Genomic DNA, 18,016 nt, shown 5'->3' with positions numbered 1-18,016 from the left:
TAACTTATTAGGACTTACTGTCTGCCATATGCCAGGTTCAGGGAGAGCTTTTATCTAATCCCCATAACACCTCTAACAGGAAGGCCATCCCTTGGCCTTCATAGTCTCTCTACTCCTCCTGTCTGTGTCCAGGGTCGTGAAAGGAGTATGTCTAGCTACAAGTAGCAGAAGAATAATGACATAATGAAAGTAGAACTTTTTTTCTCATCTGAAAGTTCAAGGCAGCAAGGGATCTCAAGACTACATCCTATCTGCCCATTTTAGGTATCAACTGTGCCCTGGTCTTGCCTCGGAGTCTCATTCTTCAGCAAATCCTGTAGGTTATCTATCCAAAGCACTTCCCAAGCAGGACATGGTGATGTATACCTATAATTCCAGCACTCAAGGTGCTGAGGCAGGAGGATCACTGAATTCAAAGCCTAGGCTACAAAGTGTGTCCTTCTCTTAAAAAAAAAAAAAATGAAAAGGGCTAGCTGCATCTCAGTGGAAAAAAAAAAAAAAAAAACACTTCCTAGCAAAGGCATGGGTCCCATCCCGTCTCTAGCATCATTTTTTTAAAATCCCAAATCCACCTTTTCACTACCCCTCCATCAACAGGATCAGCACCAGTATCAGTCCCCTGGACTACTGCAGTCATCTCCCCCTGGTTGATCTCCATCCCATGTTCCTATCCCCTATTCCACATTCAGCCATCTAAGAGATCCTCTTAATGTCTCTCCTCTGCTCCCAACACTCCCTGGCTTCCTGTACACTTAGAGGAAAAGCCAAACCTTCACCATGTCATAAAAGGCACAAGCCAACTAGTTCCTCTCTGACCTTACCTCCTGTTCCTCTCCCTTCCACTCACATCCCACCAACCACACCAGACTCCTGGTTAACTCTATAAAACTCCAGTGCACTCACCTCAGGGCATTCACATATCCTTTCCTCCCAGCATAACTCCCCATGGCTCTCTTCCTCTCCTATGCCTGTTCTTTGTCAAAGATCCCTTTCCCTGGGGATGTTTCCCTTAACCTATTAAATCCTGCCCATTCATCATCAATTCCTAGCCCTCCCGGTCCTCTTCCCCAGAAACCTATGTGAGCCGATATAGTAATGGTAGAGAGGAGATACCACCCTCTAACAAGCGGACCCATAGCCACCATGCCTCAAAGACCCTGGCTTTTACGCTTCAGTAACCTCAACACTCCCACACCCACGGCCCCACTCAAGTAGCCTCCTGGAAATCTGTGTCACTTACCCCTCATTCACTTTTCCTGCCACCTCTCTCACCAAGCTTTCTCACAGAGTGGCGGGAAGATGGTGACAAGGATATAAAGAAGGATGCAGACCAGACCATGAACCCTGAGAAGATGAGTGCCTATTCCAAAAAGAGACAGGTGCCAGGGCAGGGGACTAGAACTGTCTCAGAGACATAGAAGATACAGGGACTAGTTGGGTCCAAGCATACAGGGAGCAGGGATCATTAACTTTGGGGCATAGCTCTAGTCAGCTGCCCAAGACTCCCTCTTCACCCCTCCTCTATCCCCTCCCACACACAACCACAACTGTTAAGCTCCTAGGATCCCTGCAGACCTCCAAAGTAAAAGGACCTCATCCCGCCTCCGTTTCTCCCTCCCTCTCAACTCAGGACCTCCCCCGGCTTCCAGCCACCACACAGGCCATGTTTGGTCTTAGATGTGTCCCACCAACTTAGAAGCCCCAACCAGTGAAAGTTTTGCTTTGAGCTAATGGTAGGAAGGGTTGAGGTTTTTTTTTTTTTTTAATTGTTGTTGTTGTTGGCTGGTATTTTTAGGTCTTTTTTTTTTTTATTCACTTTTTTTCACTTTGTTTTCCCCTCTTGTCTTTATAAAGCCAGGCCATCAGTTCTAGTCTTGTCTTTTCCAAAAAGGTGAGTTAAGATGAGGAAAGCCACTCTCTTTTGGGGGGGAAGGCTCAGAAGACAAGGAGAAGGAAAAAAGTTGCAAATGAGGGAAAGAGCAAAGGAGTGTGGGTATTGTCCACTAGGGTAGCATCATGTGAATAAAAACTTATTTCTACTTTCTCTTCCTCAGGCCTGAAGCCAGTCTTGCAAAGAGGTTGCAGTGGCCATGCAGCTGGACACCTGGAACTCTTAGCTCTGCAGGATACCAGGACACCAAAGGCTGGAAGCCTTAGCCTTGCCTTGTCAGGAAAAATCTGTGGAGGCTGCTCTGGGTTAAGCAGTGGTTACAGGGAGCAGGTCTGTGCCAAATCGAGGAAATTCACCTGCCAAATCTTGAATACAAACCTTAAAACCTCAAGCTCCAGAAGAGTCTCCAAGTCCTAAAACTTCCCTGCCACCAAATCCTAGAAATTAAAACCTGACACTGTTGGCTTCAGGAAAACTGGTCACTTCAGAGCCCAGTGCTAAGGACCCCTATTTTTCAACTTTGTGATCTTGAACAAGCTGCACCTCCATTTTGCCCATCGGTCTAATAGCAATACAGTCATGATGAGATGGACCTCAAAGGGTGAGAACTGAACACAACTGTTTGTGAGAAGTGTTCGGCTCTGTCTGAGATGTAGAAAATTCTAGATAAATGTTGGCTACCATAATTATGGCGGCTGTTTAGAATCCTAAACTTTGCAAACTGGAACTTTTCTTTCCTTCTGTTGTTTGCGGTGGTTTTTTTTTTTTTTTTTTTTTTTATACAGAATCTGGCTATATAGCCCCAAGCAGCCTTAAACTCTTGATTCTTATGCCTCGGTTTCTGGGGTGTTGGGATTACTGGTGTGTGAAACTGGGACTTTTCAAAGTAGAATGCGGCAAAGTTTAGAATCATCAGGATATGGTTATATTGTTCCTGACAGGACAGGGACCCTGGGCTGCTTTGTGTATTTTTTTTTTAATAACCCAGAGCCGTGTGTATGTTAAGCAAGCACTATGGCCCTGAGCTGCATGGCCAGCCTTTCTTCCCCTAGCCCTTCTTGGTGATACTGGCTGCATTAACAGCCGTTAGGGCTGTTCCCAGGTGGGTGGCTGCTGGGTCAGGGTACTCAAGCAGAAACATGATGTACAGATACTTTCCTCCTCACTCAAAGACTCTCAGCAGATTCTGGGAGCCAGCGATTCTGAGACTCTTTGATTCTGTGAATTTGGGGGGAGGGAGTACAGCCCACTTTTTTCTCCATGAATTGCCTTCCATGCCTTTTGCCTTCTATGGGAAGAAAGGCTACAGGAATGTCCAAGTCTCCCAAGCCTCGGCAACAAAAACGGTGGTGGTCATACTAATGCTCCCTAAGGAAACACTGAGGCTTGGAGTAGAACGAAGCCTCTGGAGATCAAGCACTGTCCCATCTCCCCCTTTGCTGCTTCCCAGTCACATGGCAGGCTTCAAATCCCATCCTCTGGCCAACCCAGCGATCCCCAAACGTCTCACGCACAGAATGGTGTCTCTACCTTCTCTACCTGCCCCGGGATGCCTTTGTGATTTGACTTATTTTCCCTCAGTTTTTTTTTCTAACTCTACACACTTTTGTTTAAGAAATTGTGGTTTCTCATGAGCACTGTTATCTCATTGATACCTTTTACCTCTGTGGTGAGGGGAAGAAATCATATTTTCAGATGACTTGTAAAGGGCAAAGAAAAAACCCAAAATTTCAAAATTTCCGTTTAAGTCTCATAAGAAAAGAATAAACAAAGCGAGAGAGCGAAGAAGAAAAAAAAAAACTACAAGAACCCCCCCACCCTGCGATTATCAGCACACTCACAAAAAAAATGGATTATTAGAAGAGAGAGGTCTGCGGCTTCCACGCCGTGGTTTTTCTTCTCGGTATAAAAGCAAAGTTGTTTTTGATAATGTGGCAGTTTCCCACAAGCCAGGCTGATCCCTCTCTGTCAGTCCACTTCACCAAGGTGAGTGTCCCTGCTCTCCCCCACCAGACACAGCTCTGCTGGACAAAGTGGCAGGGAAGTAGGGGGGTGTCAGGAGCCCTCCAGTACAGCTGAAAACACCCGGCCACTCCAGGTAAGGACTTTTAAAACTAATACCACTCATCCTAAATGTCAGATAGGTGGAGCAGTTGGTCCTTAGATAGGGAAGTACATTGACTGTTTGATACACAGATAGACAGGATTTTTTTAACGTGTCTATCAACTGTTGGTCTCCATGAGTGCCGGAGCTTTGGACAACTCAAAATGTTGTCCAGCTAGAACTAGAAACTAGAACTGTATCTCTTGTTTCTTTTTTCTCTGCTTTCCTCCATTTCTTCTCCTGCCTCACTCTGCTTCTTTGCCTGTCTGTCTTTCTCCTTTGGTGCCCAGCCTCTGGCTGTCTTTCCCAGGCTCTGTCTGTCTTTCCCAGGCTCTGGCTAATATTCCTGTCCGTCTCTTCCAGACTGGTCACCCATGTTCTATTTCTTTCCTCCACCTCCCTGACTCTTGGCTCACCTTCCTTCAGCTGCTTTTCTACCCGGTATCCAGCACAGAGATTTGTACACCACTGGCACTTAATAATAATGGCTCAAGAGCTCTATTTTCCAAGAATGGGTGTCAGTTCTGTGTGTCTTCGGAGGATTGTGAGCTGTCAAGTCTGTCTTAGCATATAACTGAACTTCTGCTTGTGTCACATAAGAGAACACTCTCGATCAACCACAGTTTAGCAAAGGACTGTAAAACTGTGACCAGAATCTATGTTCAAGGAGAGCAGGCAGTTAAGGACTAGAGTGAGCTGGTCTCTGCAGGATTAGTCCTATGGTACTATGCCTTGTATATGGTAAGTTCTCTCGCTGTCTGCTATTAGTATTTTAAAACAAATTAGAATCATGCTGTATATTGGGTTTGTTTCTGCTTTTATTCAAGCAATGCCATTTTTGTAGTATACTAAAAAAAATGAACACGTGATCTTCTATGTCTGCCATGAATTTTGATTGCCTGAATTAAGTGCTGATGGTAGGACATTCGGGTTTCTTCTGATTCCCAAAATCCACACCTGACTGCCTGGATCCTTAAAAGTAGAGCAGCCCGGGAAGAAGAGGTGTGTATCTGAAGGGGTTTTGTCGTCTCTACAAACTGCTTTTCCAAAACATTGTCTTATTTTCTGGTGTCTCCATTCAAGCTAATTTTAGGTGTGTGTTACCATTTGTAATCCTTCCCCATCATAAGAAAAATGACAGTTAAATTTTACATTTGGGTTAATTATAATGAGCACTGGCCATCTGTGCTCTGTGGGCCAGAGTTCCATGATCAGGTTCTTTGTCCTACTACAGTGCTCAGGATTTTTCAAAATTGTCAATAGCTTTAATTTGGAAAGGATACCTTTCTATTGGCTATGTGTATATGGCACACATTTCCCTGAAATTCATCATTTGTGTGTATGTGTATTTCAATTGTATTCATTTTACTTAGTTTATGGGCATGCATGTTTCCCCTACATGCGCACCATATGTGTGTCTGCCCACAGAGGCCAAAAGACGGTGTGAGATCCCATGGGACTGGAGTTACAGATGGTTGTGTGGGTGCTGGTGCTTGTGTGGCTTCTTTCCATGGTTTTGTGTCTTAAAAGTCTTTTGCCACTTGAAAATGAGAAGCTACCTCCTCTAGAAGAGCAGCCAGTGCTCTTACCCATGGCGACATCTCTCCAGCACTATTTGTGTGCTAGAAGAGGGGGTGGTTTTTGTTTTGAGACAAGGTCTCACTCTATAGCCCTGGCTGGCCTAAAACTCACTGTGTAGACCAGGCTGACCTCACACTCACAAAGGTTCATCCATCTGCCTCTGCCTCCCCAGAGCTAGGATAAAGGACATAAGCCACCACACCTGGCTATCACTTGCTTTTTCCCATTTATTGTGCTTTGTAATGCACGTGTCTTTTATGTATTCAGATTACTCTTTTCTGGTGTGGTTTCTGTCTATGGTTTTGTGTTTTAAGTCTTTTGCACTTGAAAATGAGATAACTGTTCACCCCGTATTGGCTTCCAGTCTCCTCTATGGCTTCATTTTTTCCATTTACTGTAGAGGTCAAAAGTGTGGGTACAGGAGCCAGACTGTCTGGAACAACCTAGCCTCACTTCAAGTCATCTGTGTGAATTTTAACCAGGCACTTAACCTCTCTGTACCTCCATTTCCTCGTATGTACTGTGATGATTATAACAGGACCTACCTCAGAGGATCTTTCTGAGGGTTATATCTATTAATCATGGCAGGCGCTTAGCACAAGGCCAAACAGCAATGATGGGCATTAAAATGTATCTCCTTAATGGATCTGGAAATTACTCTAGAGCATCTGATGACAGTGACATTTCAAGTGGGCAGAGAGGTATGGGTGGGAAAGTGGGCTCTCATTCTACCTAGTCACTTGATTTTCCCCTAACTCTGAGAATCTGAGAATCATTTGGTAATCTGTCCTGCACTCTTCCTCATGTTGAAATATTGCGTTCATCACAAATTCCATTCCCTCTGTGCATAAGTCTATGCCAAGGCTTTCTACTCTGATCTTCTCAGTGTTTATTCTTGTACAAAGCCCACACTATTTTTTCTGATGTTACTTTGCAAATCAATTCAATAGCAGCCACGAGTGTCTCTGGCACCTAGCAGCATTAGCCAGAAGCCAGGGATTATTTGGATCAATCAGCTGTCTCCCTCTCCCTCTCCTTCTCTTTCTCTGTCCTATGTCTTGTTCATTCTTTTGTTCATTATTTCTCTATCACTATTTCTCTAAACTGCTCACAGTGTCTGTCTGTGTGCTCTATTCCATCTCATGTCTCTCTCTACATCTCTATCTGTATCTCTTCTATACCTGTATTCACACACATGATATATATATATGTATGTATGTATATATGTATATATATGCATATATAATATATATATATATATATATATATATATATATATATATATATATCATACATACATACATACGGCAATATATATATATCCAAAAAATTTACCCCAGACACAGGACAGAAAGACTCCGGCCTTCCTCCATGCCATTCTCTTCCGTCCCCAGTCTAGAAGGGAAAACTGTGCTCACAGATGGGTAGGAAGGCCCCTCCAAGGCCTCACAGAGATGTTGTGTCAGGATTAAACCCAAGATCAGACCTCAGAATTCTCAGACACTGGCTCTGACCATCCTCCACTGCCGGCCTCAGTTTATCTCTCAGTATCCAGGAGGCAGTTTACAGGAGACCTGAGGTGCCATTCCCTCTTCTACCTTCTCAGGAGTTGGATGCAGATTTACACAGGACAGTCCACAATCATCTCATGGGGCCAAGCCGCACAAGCTCTCGCCTGTGTGAGGTTCTGGGCCCCATGAGTCAGAAGCCTTAGCTGACCAAAGAATACTAGTAATGATGGAGAGCTATCAGTTAGGTATGAACCCTCTGGGTTCCTTGGGACCACCATTATGGGAGCCTTCCAAAAGCCTGGTGGTGTGTTCTTTCAATGAGGGCCAGGCCAAATGTCTTCTTCTTGTCCCCATATCTGGAAGAATGCTGTGATTTGGGGAAAGTTGTCCCAGGAGAGCGGGTCTGGAACCATATGTAAGTGGCCATTTATTTATCAGTCACTGACATTTGCTCACCATTTTATATGTACTAACTTTGCAAGATGGCTCCTGTTACTGTCCCAAATTAGAAAGGAGGACAGAAAGACCCCAGCTTTCCTCCATCTTCCTTCCCTCCCCAGTCTAGAAGGGCAAACTGGGCTCAAAGATGGACACAAAGACCCCTTTGTCCCAGGAGGGCAAAGCCTGGCCCCAGATCAGGACAGTAGAGGGTTTTCCAATCCTCTGCCTTAATGGAGCTCAGGAGGGAGAGTGAGGAGAACATGCTGACAATCCAGACCCAGCAAGAGGCCTTATGGAGTTTTAAGCTTCCTGGCTTTAGGTGGTGCCCACTTCTTTGGGCTCTGGGACATCGATCCACATAGTGAGAAGGTGGATCCATGCACCCTATAGAGTCTGTGTTCTTGAGATTCTGAAATCCGTTGGCCCCACAGAAATGATATCCTACAGTTCTGGATTTCTGTTACTACAGCATTTGAAGACCCAAAGGGGTCTCAATATCCATGAGGCCTGCCTAATACTCACCAAGCATCCAACCTTGGGCCCCTCTGACATCCAAGAAAGACAGAACCTATAGAACTTGGGTTTCACATGGTAGCCAGATGGACGTCACGTACCACATCCGCTAGCACCCACATCACCCAACCTGGGCCTATCCGGCTACAGGATAGACTAGCCACTTCTCGGAACGAAACCTGTGGGGTGGGTTATCTGCCCCCTTCTCTTCCTCCTTGTTGCCGATGAAGCCCAATGCATCCGGCCGCCATGACGTCAATGGCAGAAAAATCTGGCCAAGTTGGGGTTGTGACAACAGGGCCCAGATGTAGACCCCGATAGGAAAACATATTCTATGTCCCAGAAACAACCTCCATACAGCTTCTAAGAAACAGTCAAAAAGGAACGCCCCAACAGACAGTGCAGGAAGCTGGCTGGCCAGCCCAGCCCTCCTGGTCCCTAGTACCACACTAGACAGACCATATCCAATTCAGGTCCCCTTTCTGAGAATGTACTGATGCTTCACACAGTCACACTAGATGTATTTAAGGAGGAGATTTCTTATAAGTTCTGAACAAATATGCAGAGCGCTTCAAAAGTGACCATGGTCCAGCCATGTGGGCTAAGCCAGTATAGTGGAAAATTCTACTCACCAAACTTGATACACATTTGCTTGGGCTACTGTAATGACGTATCACAAACTGGGTGACTTACATAGCATAGAATTATCATGTTATAATTCTGGAGGCTATAAGACCAAGATGAAGATGTCAGCAGGGTTGCTTCCTCCTCTAAGTCCTGACCTTCTCACTTCTGATACTTTCCTTTGCTGGTCTTTCTTGGAGAAGCATCGCCTCATGGCTGCCTGCCTTCAGTCTTTCAGCTCATCGCATCACGGTTCTAGGAAGCCAGTCTCAGCCTCCACAGACCCAGACTCTTCATGCTGTTTTAACCCATGACACACTAGTCTTACTACCTAGGTTCTCATACGAATCTCCCTCAGCTCTGATGAGCCCCAGACAAGATAGCAAAGAAGATGCAATTGCCTTCCAAAACTCTTCCATGTTTCCCCAGGCTGTTTTCAGAAGCTATATACCCAACCCATGTAGTATAGTAGAACGGAGAATGACATATTCAAATGCACACATACACAGAGCAGGGGAAACGTGGATATATATACTTCCTAGAGAAAGATGAGGCAATATCAGCCTGAAATTGTGGCTTGTAATCCCAGTACTCAGAAGGCAGAAGCAAGGAGTTCAGGGACAGCCTGGGTATACAGTAAGTTCCAGGCTAGCCCAGGCTATATGAGACCCTATCTAAAAAGAAAAGGAGAGCCCAGGCTATGAGAAGACTATAGAATTCTGGACCTGGCTATCCTCTTAATTAAAATGAGGGTAGAATTCTATAGTCAGTTCAAGATCTGGTTTCCTCTCTGACTGGAACTATAGGATCCTGAAAAACTAAAGCCACTCTCTTAAGGGGCTGTAAAGTACTGGGGCGCAGCACAGGGACCTGGGTCGCCGTGTAGGGCTTTTGAGAAGGAAATCAGAAGACTGGCTAAAGGAAGAAGAGGTGGCATAGGAATTACAAGCTTGAAGGGCAGAAATTGGGGCTAGTTTGAGGAGCTCCCAGGGGCCCTGGATCAAGAAACCCTGTCCCTCTTTTTTTCTGGCACCTGCCATGCCAACTCCATACCAGACAAAAGCATAGAGAAGACAGACCCGTGCTGTGGCTCTGAGCTCTGCAGTGCTGAATTCAGCTATCTACCTACGAGTCTACCCTGCATCTACTGCTTACCTCTGCATCTAGCCACATCTGACTATCACTGCAAAGTCTGCTCCCCCATCCTCTACCTTCCATCTCCGGTAATGCCCGCTGCCATAGCTGCTTATGCCAAAAACCTAGATGTCATCTTGACCCTTTCTCTCATCTCCTACATCCAAGCTTCCTGCAACTTCTGACTCTGCCTTCAAACGAGACTTGGAAGACAGCCGCGTCTCAGCAGCTCCTCTGCCGTTATCCAGGTTGGTAGCAGCAGCACCACTCGCCTCACTATGGCAGTAGACTTCCTACTAGTACAGATCCCTGGAGCCTTCCCGCTCGTGGAAACTCTGGAGGCCATGCCCAAGTCACTGGAATAAAATGATGGGAAGAGAGTCCAAGATACGCCCCAGCAGAATCGACAAAGACTGTGTGGCCTGTGCAGAGTGCAGGGGGCACTGGAGGGCTGAGGTCCCACAAACCAACTCCCATTGCCACACATTTGTGACAGGGCTGTGTGGTGTATGTAAGCAAAGTGAGGTGCTGAATATGTGCATGTGTGGGATACATATATCTGTGTTCCTGCTATCAGGGTAGCACATATGTATGTAAGACAGACCAGAGGTATAGTTATGGGGCCCTTTGGGACAGGTCCTAGCCATCACCTACTCTGACCAGAGGCTATCTGTAATGCTTCAAGTGGTTGACTATCTAACACTACCCCTGGAATGCATGTGACTCCACTCCACTGTTGTCCCTGCAGCCTGCCTCTGACAAGAACCCAATGCCCAACCCCAGGCCAGCCAAGCCTATGGCTCCTTCCTTGGCCCTTGGCTCATCCCCAGGAGTCTTGCCAAGCTGGAAGACTGCACCTAAGGGCTCAGAACTCCTAGGGACCAGGGGTCCTGGGGGACCCTTTCAAGGCCGGGACCTGCGAAGTGGGGCCCACACCTCTTCTTCCTTGAACCCCCTGCCACCATCACAGCTGCAGGTGAGGCCCGAGGCCCAGAATGGGGCAAGCAGGGTGGGGTACTTGGGCCTATAGGTGTCGACCTTTACTGTGGCATGTGGCAGGAGGGAGGGCTGGCTGGGGCACAGGAAGTGGTTTATGGGTCCCAGGCAAGTCTGACTTATGCAGATATTGCAGGGCCAAGAAAATCCCCACTCTCCAGGCTTCAGAGATTCGAGGCTTTCCCCACCACTCCTAATCCTTGTCCTGATAGGAGACCTTATTATGATCCCAGGGGCATAGCCATGTTTTCTCATCCCACTGTGACAAGAGGCTGAGGCCCAAGAAGGTAAAGTGACAAACAGTGTTAGGGCCAGCTCTACCCCTTGTAACTTTTTGACCTTGATGAATTCAGTTTCCATGAGCCTCAGATTCCACATCTGTGAACTGGGTATGTCCATAGTTCCTACCATGTGGGACTTTAGTGAAAAGCTGATGGATGAGACACAGAACTATGAACACGGCATCTCATGGCATCTCCCTTCTCCCTCTAGCTGCCTACGGTACCCCTAGTCATGGTGGCACCCTCTGGAGCCCGACTAGGTCCCTCACCCCACCTGCAGGCACTTCTCCAGGACAGACCACACTTCATGCATCAGGTATGGAATCTAAACAGGCTGGGAGGAGGGAAAAACAGAACAGCTGTGAAGCAGACCCCCAAGCGCAGCTGAGCCACGGTCCATATGTTCCACAGCTTTCCACTGTGGACGCCCATGCCCAGACCCCTGTGTTACAAGTGCGCCCACTGGACAACCCAGCCATGATCAGCCTCCCACCGCCTGCTGCTGCCACAGGGGTCTTCTCTCTCAAGGCCCGGCCTGGCCTGCCACCTGGTAATACCTTCACAGTATCTCCAAGTTCTCCAGTCTTTGAATATACACAATGTAAACTTTTCTGAATTATAGCCCTATGGAGGTCTAGAAGGGTCTTAAGAGTCATGGAAACTCCAACCTCCAAAAAATGTCAGCCTTAGAACCTTGAAGACATAGAATGTAAAAAAAAAAAAAATCACAAATTGCTATCACTAGTCCAAATGCCCTCACTTACCAACAGCCATCTTTAGGCTGCTTCATCAGACTGTGGGAACAGCCGAGTCCTATGACAGAGTCTTCAAGGCTCAGGAAGGGGAGGGACCTTCTGGGACAAGCTGTAGAGTCTGGCCTGCAGCTCCAGAAGTACCCTGTCTCTACTCACAGGGATCAATGTGGCCAGTCTGGAATGGGTGGCCAGGGAGCCAGCTCTACTCTGCACCTTCCCACGCTCGGGTACACCCAGGAAAGACAGGTGAGTTGGCAGGGCTGGCAACCCCCGCCTTCTGCCTACTCCTCTGCTGACATCCCATATTCTCCCACCCCCAGCAACCTTTTGACTGCACCGCAAGGATCCTACCCACTGCTGGCAAATGGAGTGTGCAAGTGGCCTGGTTGTGAGAAGGTCTTTGAGGAGCCGGAAGAGTTTCTTAAGTGAGTAACCTGGCCCTACCCACGGAGTTCTGCTGTCTGAACAAAGGTCTGGGCTGCATGCCCCAACTCACCATCCTCTCAGTGGGTGATAAGACTTGTAAAGGTTGACACTCCATCCCTCCCTGGCTCTGTGATCTTCGGCAAGTTACTGGTCTCTAGGCCCAGGTTACCTCAAATGTAGGAAGAGGCATGATAATAAAGGTATATGCTGATAGTTACCTTCATTTTCCACACAAAAGGATCTAAGGCCACAGAAAATTAAGGTCAGTCGAGCTCACACAGAGTGATGGATCTTGAATATGAATGCAGGCAGCCAGGTTCCAGAACCCGCATGCCTAACTGCTTTGTCCCACTTCCCCTCACGCAACACACATTACTGATCCCCAAATGTCTGTTCCTCTGGATGACTAGAGCTCTTTCCCCTCTGCTTTCTATCTGCCATCCCTCCCCTTGTGTACTTTGCTAATCATCCCTAACTCTTGGCAATGATGCATGTCCTGCATGGCCAGGCCTTTGCATAGGCTGCGCCTGTCACCTGAAATGCCATTCCCTATGACCTCCTTTCTAATGTCATCCCCAACACTTTTTCCAGATTCAAGGGGTAAATAAATAAGCTCAGGCCTGGAAGGCAGTAGTTGCTGAAGAACATGTGTTTAAGGCAAGCAGAGGGTGGGGGTGGGGGGACACAGCATAGGGACATCTCCCAAAGGGTCTAGGCTCTCCCTAACTGGTATACCAAGCCAAGAGGCCTGGCCCACCATAGTCAGCTACATGGAATCTTCTCCTTACTCAGGCACTGCCAAGCAGATCACCTCCTGGATGAGAAGGGCAAGGCCCAGTGCCTCCTCCAGAGAGAAGTGGTACAGTCTCTGGAGCAGCAGGTAATGCCTGTGGGGTGTGGCTGAGGGGAAAGAAGGATGTGAGGGAGGACCTTTGGAGGGAAGGCCTTGGTACAATGTGGCTAAGAAAGACCAGGAGGAGGCCTCACTTTAGTGTACATCCTCACAGCTGGAGCTGGAAAAGGAGAAACTGGGAGCTATGCAGGCCCACCTGGCTGGGAAGATGGCATCGGCAAAGGCTCCACCTGTGGTGAGTACCCCAAGTCCAGAGGCAGCAGACTTCAACTACGGAGGGTCAAGAGAGGAGCCCTTAAGGACCAAGTGTCCTCACATGCAAGCCCTGCCCTGTACAGACCATTCCCACCTCATTAATATGCCCAATCTGAAGACACGCCCACTCGGCTTAGAAACCCTCTGACCTTATGACCTCCAAAACATCCTGATTCTGCCTTTTCAGAGCACTAGTAAATAGCCACATACAGAAGGCAGTGACCCCAGTGTACTAGCAGCAGAACTCACAGGGGGCGTTGCAAAGAAAGAAAAGGGAGGGCCTTATGTTCAAATTTCAAGATAAACTCAGAACATCAAACACTGTAAGGGTCCTGCGTAACCACACATTTAACATACCCAGTCAAAGGCTGATAGGAACTTACACTATAACTGAGGTAGCTACCACTATCATTCTAATGCACAAATGAGGACAACTAAGGTCAGGAAGATTTAGTTGATGCTCCCAAATTCACAGTTGGATGCTAGGGGATCTGAATTCGGCCTCTGCTCACCCCCAGCCCCAGCATCTATGGCTTCATAGCATGCTCATGCCTGTACTCTAACTAAGATGCTGCTTTATGGAGTTCCACCACAGCCTGCAATTGACTAAAGGATGGTCCCCTTCTCAAAAGCATTGACCTTACTGGACACAGTGGTATGCACCTGTAGTTCTGGCTACTAGAGAGGCCCAAGGAGGATCACTTGAACCCTTGAGCTCAAAACCAGACTGAACTACACAGAGAGACCCTGACTCTTCTAAAAGACAAATAAACAGGAGTTGGGGAGAAACTTCAGTGGGAAGAATGATCACCATCCAAGTATAAGGACCTGAATTTTGCTGGGTGGTGGTGGCGCACACCTTTAATCCCAGCACTCAGGAGGCAGAGGCAGAGGCAGGTGGATCTCTGTGAGTTGGAAGCCAGCCTGGTCTATACAGCTAGTTCCAGGACAGCCAGGGCTATATGGAGAAATCCTGTCTTGAACACCCCTGACAAAAGAAGGACCTGAGTTTAGATGGCAGCACCCACACCAGATGCAGTACTGCAAATCTGTAATCACAGTGCACTTAGGTGGAAGCAGAATTACCTAAAATGCTGTGCATGATAGCACAGGCCTTTAATCCCAGCACCCTGCATGTATACACACATCACACACATACAAATCAGACATAAATATAACCAAATAAGTAAATGCAAACTTTAAAATAAAATGGGGTTGGGGGACTGGAGAGATAGCTCAGGGACCCGAGTTTGGTTCCCAGCACCCACAGAGCAGCCCACAACTATGTCTAACTCCAGTTCCAGTGTGGCCAATGCACATTTCTGCCTTCTACAGGCACCAGGCATGCATGATGCCCAGACACGCATGCAGGCAAAACTCCCATATACCTAAAATAAAATGCAAGCTGATTTGGCAGTGATTTCAGCTCTTGGGAGATTAATACAGCAAGCAAGAGTTCCCCAAGTTTGAGGCCATCCTGTGATACACAGTAAAATTCAGACTAGCCTTTACTACAGAGTGAGAGCCCACCTAAATAAGGAGCCAACTAACCAAGCAATCATTTTTTTTAAAGTAAAATGGTAAGCCTGGTATAGTGGCATATTGTCTTTAATCCCAGAACTAGGGAGGCAGAGGCAGGTAGATCTCTGTGAGTTCGAGGCCAGCCTGGTCTATACATTGAGCTTCAGGACAGCCAAGACCACGCAGATAAACCCAGTCTGGGAAAAAAATTTATTTATATATATGCAAGCCAGATGAGATGGCACACACTTATAATCCTAGTACTCCAGACATGGTAAGGATAGAAGGTACAAGGCCAGCTAGAGAGATATAGTGAGAGTGTCTCAGGAAAAAAAAAAAAACAATGAAGTAAGACAAAAAGAAAATGAATAGGCAAGCCTGGAGGAATACTCAGGAGACTGAGGCAGGTAAATCTCTGAGAGGTGCAGCCCAGTCAGGGCTATGTAGTAAGACCCTGTCAATAATAATTATTATTATTTTAAAACCAAAATGAATAGACATGAATGAAAGAGAGAGAGAGAGAGAGAGAGAGAGAGAGAGAGAGGAAGAAGATAAGCAATGGGAGAGGAGCCAGGGTCAAAGTGGTGTGTGTGTATTACATACATGTACAAAATTGTCTAAAAACAAATTTAATTAATAACAAAATTGCAAACTAATGTTTGAAAGGATAAATGAAATGACCAGCTTAAGCATCTCAATCACCATGCTCTTCCCAACCCCTCAGGCCTCAATGGACAAGAGCTCTTGCTGCATCGTAGCCACTAGCACCCCGGGCAGTGCTCTCCCAGCCTGGTCTGGTCCCCGGGAGGCTTCAGACAGCCTGTTTGCAGTGCGGAGACACCTCTGGGGAAGCCATGGAAACAGCACCTTTCCAGGTCAGTATAGTCGACACCCCATCTGATGACCCCAAGCTTCTAATACCAACCGGTGCCAGGGGGTACGAAGGAGCTCCCCCATTCCCCTCACCCCCACCAATAATACGAGGAAACTGCACCTGAGTTTATTAGGCCTAGAAGCCCCCAAAGATTACAAATGATAGCCCCAGCCCTGTATCCTTTGGGGACTGGAGCCAGGCCTCACCTACTTGACATCTGCTACTTCATTTGGTCATCATGAGGGAAGGGCCTGGCTAAGTGATTCCAAAGAACCCTCTCTTCCACCCCACCTCAAGGAAATCGGGTGGATTCATCCAAGGCCGCCAATCCTCTCCCACCGGCAAGGCCTGGGTTGTGAATTTCCCAGGGACCACAGTTCTTTGGTGTCAGGCTGGCTATCCCACTTGAGCTGCTTACATGCCCTTTGATGTGCAAATTACTTGACTCCTTCTTAAAGTGAGGAGAGCTATTTTAGCAGGCATGCTGCAAAGAGACAGCTTATGGCAGGTACTCAGTAAACAGTATCGTATCAGTATGTGAGCACAGACCCCCTCCACCCTTGGTGCTAATGGGAGGATTTCAGGCCTTGGAGTCACCACACAGACAAAGGTGGGGTAGGGTGTAAGGAGGCCATGGGGTCTGATCTATGCCAACCTTCTGCAGAGTTCTTCCACAACATGGACTACTTCAAGTACCATAATATGCGGCCCCCTTTCACCTATGCCACCCTTATCCGATGGGTAAGCAAAGCACCCTAGGCCTAGCAGCTGGGGGTGGCAGTGGAGAGGGAAGCTGGGAGGGGCTGCCTGCCTCCTACACTACACCAAGAGTGGAATTCACCCATTAACAAACCTCTCTGAGGAGCCGCAAGATGTGATCCTTCTTGGTAGCTTCACCTCAGATCTATCCCTTAACTCAAAACTACTACAAGCCAGGTCAGTGCAAAGCAAACTATAACACTAAAACCTACCCAATCCTTTGTCCACCCCATCTCTAGCACCACCCTTGACCCCATGCCTCACCCTATTCTCTCTCCTTCCCTTTGACCCACAATTACAAAGCTACCACAGCTCAGAGGGCCTAGACTAGGCTGTCCCTCAGCCCCAACCCGAGGAACATGCCCCTCATTCCACCTGACTCCAACTTCCAGGCCATCCTGGAAGCTCCAGAGAGGCAGAGGACACTCAATGAAATCTACCATTGGTTCACTCGCATGTTTGCCTACTTCAGAAACCACCCTGCCACCTGGAAGGTGAGTACCTCTGTACACACTGGCGGCTGGGAAGGCTCCAAGGGTGGTTAACCTGGGGCTAGACATGTGGGGAAGGAGCAGGTCAGGCTCAGCCTCAGGTCTGATCAGCTCACTGGATGACTGTCCACCCCATCCCTGTCTGGGGTCCCGTTCCTTCTTCCACAGAATGCCATCCGCCACAACCTGAGCCTGCACAAGTGCTTTGTGCGAGTGGAGAGCGAGAAGGGAGCAGTGTGGACCGTAGATGAATTTGAGTTTCGCAAGAAGAGGAGCCAACGCCCCAGCAAGTGCTCCAACCCCTGCCCTTGACCTCAAAACCAAGAAAAGATGGACGGGGGCCAAAACATGTGACCTAGGCTGTGGAGGCAAGAAGACAAGTCCTGGACATACCTCTGGAGACCAGGAGATGATGTTTCTGCCTCTCAGGGCCTCTGCCCCCTAACTAACTGCCCCCCTGGATCATATCATCTGCCTTAAAGCTAAGAGGGGTGCCGATCCCAGCCCCTAGCCCCAACCTATCCCCAAAATGAGCTTTTCAGCCAAACAGCCCTCACAACCAGCTATACATACAGTCTGCCTTGGTGACTACCAAGCAGAAAGATGGCAGACACAGTCATAATAATACTGTCCCTTGGACTCAACCCAAACTCTAAAACACGAAGAGCCTGTCTTGGCTCTCAAAGTTACAGTCATGCAGTCGCACACGATTGCAGTCCTACTGACTCACGCCAGAGCACTCACCCACAGCATCTGGAACCGTGGGCACTATCACACATAGCATAGGTCTATGTGCAAACCCTTGCACAGTGGCAACACCGGAACCTTCAGAATTACATCCCAGAAAAGCACACAGGCATAACTGATCATACACAGCCTCAAGCAATGCCCAAAAATGTCAAGTCAGACAGCTTGTCAGATCTCACACATGTACATGTACGCACATGCAGCCCCCTCCACTGTATCTTGTGAGTTCCATGAATATACACCGACTCTCCAAAATGTA

General features: G+C 47.6%; 1 protein-coding gene across 1 annotated transcript; it reads left to right on the top strand.

Annotated features, from left to right (window-relative positions):
- The first annotated feature begins 3,819 nt into the window (after positions 1-3,819).
- Foxp3 (forkhead box P3) lies at positions 3,820-17,964 on the top strand. Its single transcript, XM_076918890.1, has 13 exons — positions 3,820-3,877; positions 9,968-10,047; positions 10,548-10,775; positions 11,288-11,392; positions 11,488-11,626; positions 11,990-12,077; positions 12,152-12,256; positions 13,050-13,137; positions 13,265-13,345; positions 15,611-15,761; positions 16,425-16,501; positions 16,912-17,013; positions 17,179-17,964. Exons 3-13 carry the CDS (start codon positions 10,569-10,571, stop codon positions 17,320-17,322), a joined length of 1,287 nt encoding a protein of 428 aa, XP_076775005.1. The 5' UTR covers positions 3,820-3,877; positions 9,968-10,047; positions 10,548-10,568; the 3' UTR covers positions 17,323-17,964.
- Positions 17,965-18,016: the final 52 nt, after the last annotated feature.

The sequence above is a fragment of the Arvicanthis niloticus genome, chromosome X (assembly GCF_011762505.2).
Source record: "Arvicanthis niloticus isolate mArvNil1 chromosome X, mArvNil1.pat.X, whole genome shotgun sequence".
In the NCBI taxonomy this organism is placed as follows: Eukaryota; Metazoa; Chordata; class Mammalia; order Rodentia; family Muridae; genus Arvicanthis; species Arvicanthis niloticus.
The sequence above is the reverse complement of the archived record's forward strand: the minus strand, read 5'-3'. Positions and strand labels throughout refer to the sequence as shown.

Excerpts from the sequence above, each read along its gene's own strand:
- Foxp3 (XM_076918890.1), top strand. The coding sequence starts at position 10,569 with ATGCCCAACCCCAGGCCAGCCAAGCCTATGGCTCCTTCCTTGGCCCTT. Across the intron at positions 10,776-11,287 it reads TGCCACCATCACAGCTGCAG|CTGCCTACGGTACCCCTAGT; the intron begins GTGAGGCCCGAG and ends TTCTCCCTCTAG. Across the intron at positions 17,014-17,178 it reads ACCACCCTGCCACCTGGAAG|AATGCCATCCGCCACAACCT; the intron begins GTGAGTACCTCT and ends CTTCTTCCACAG.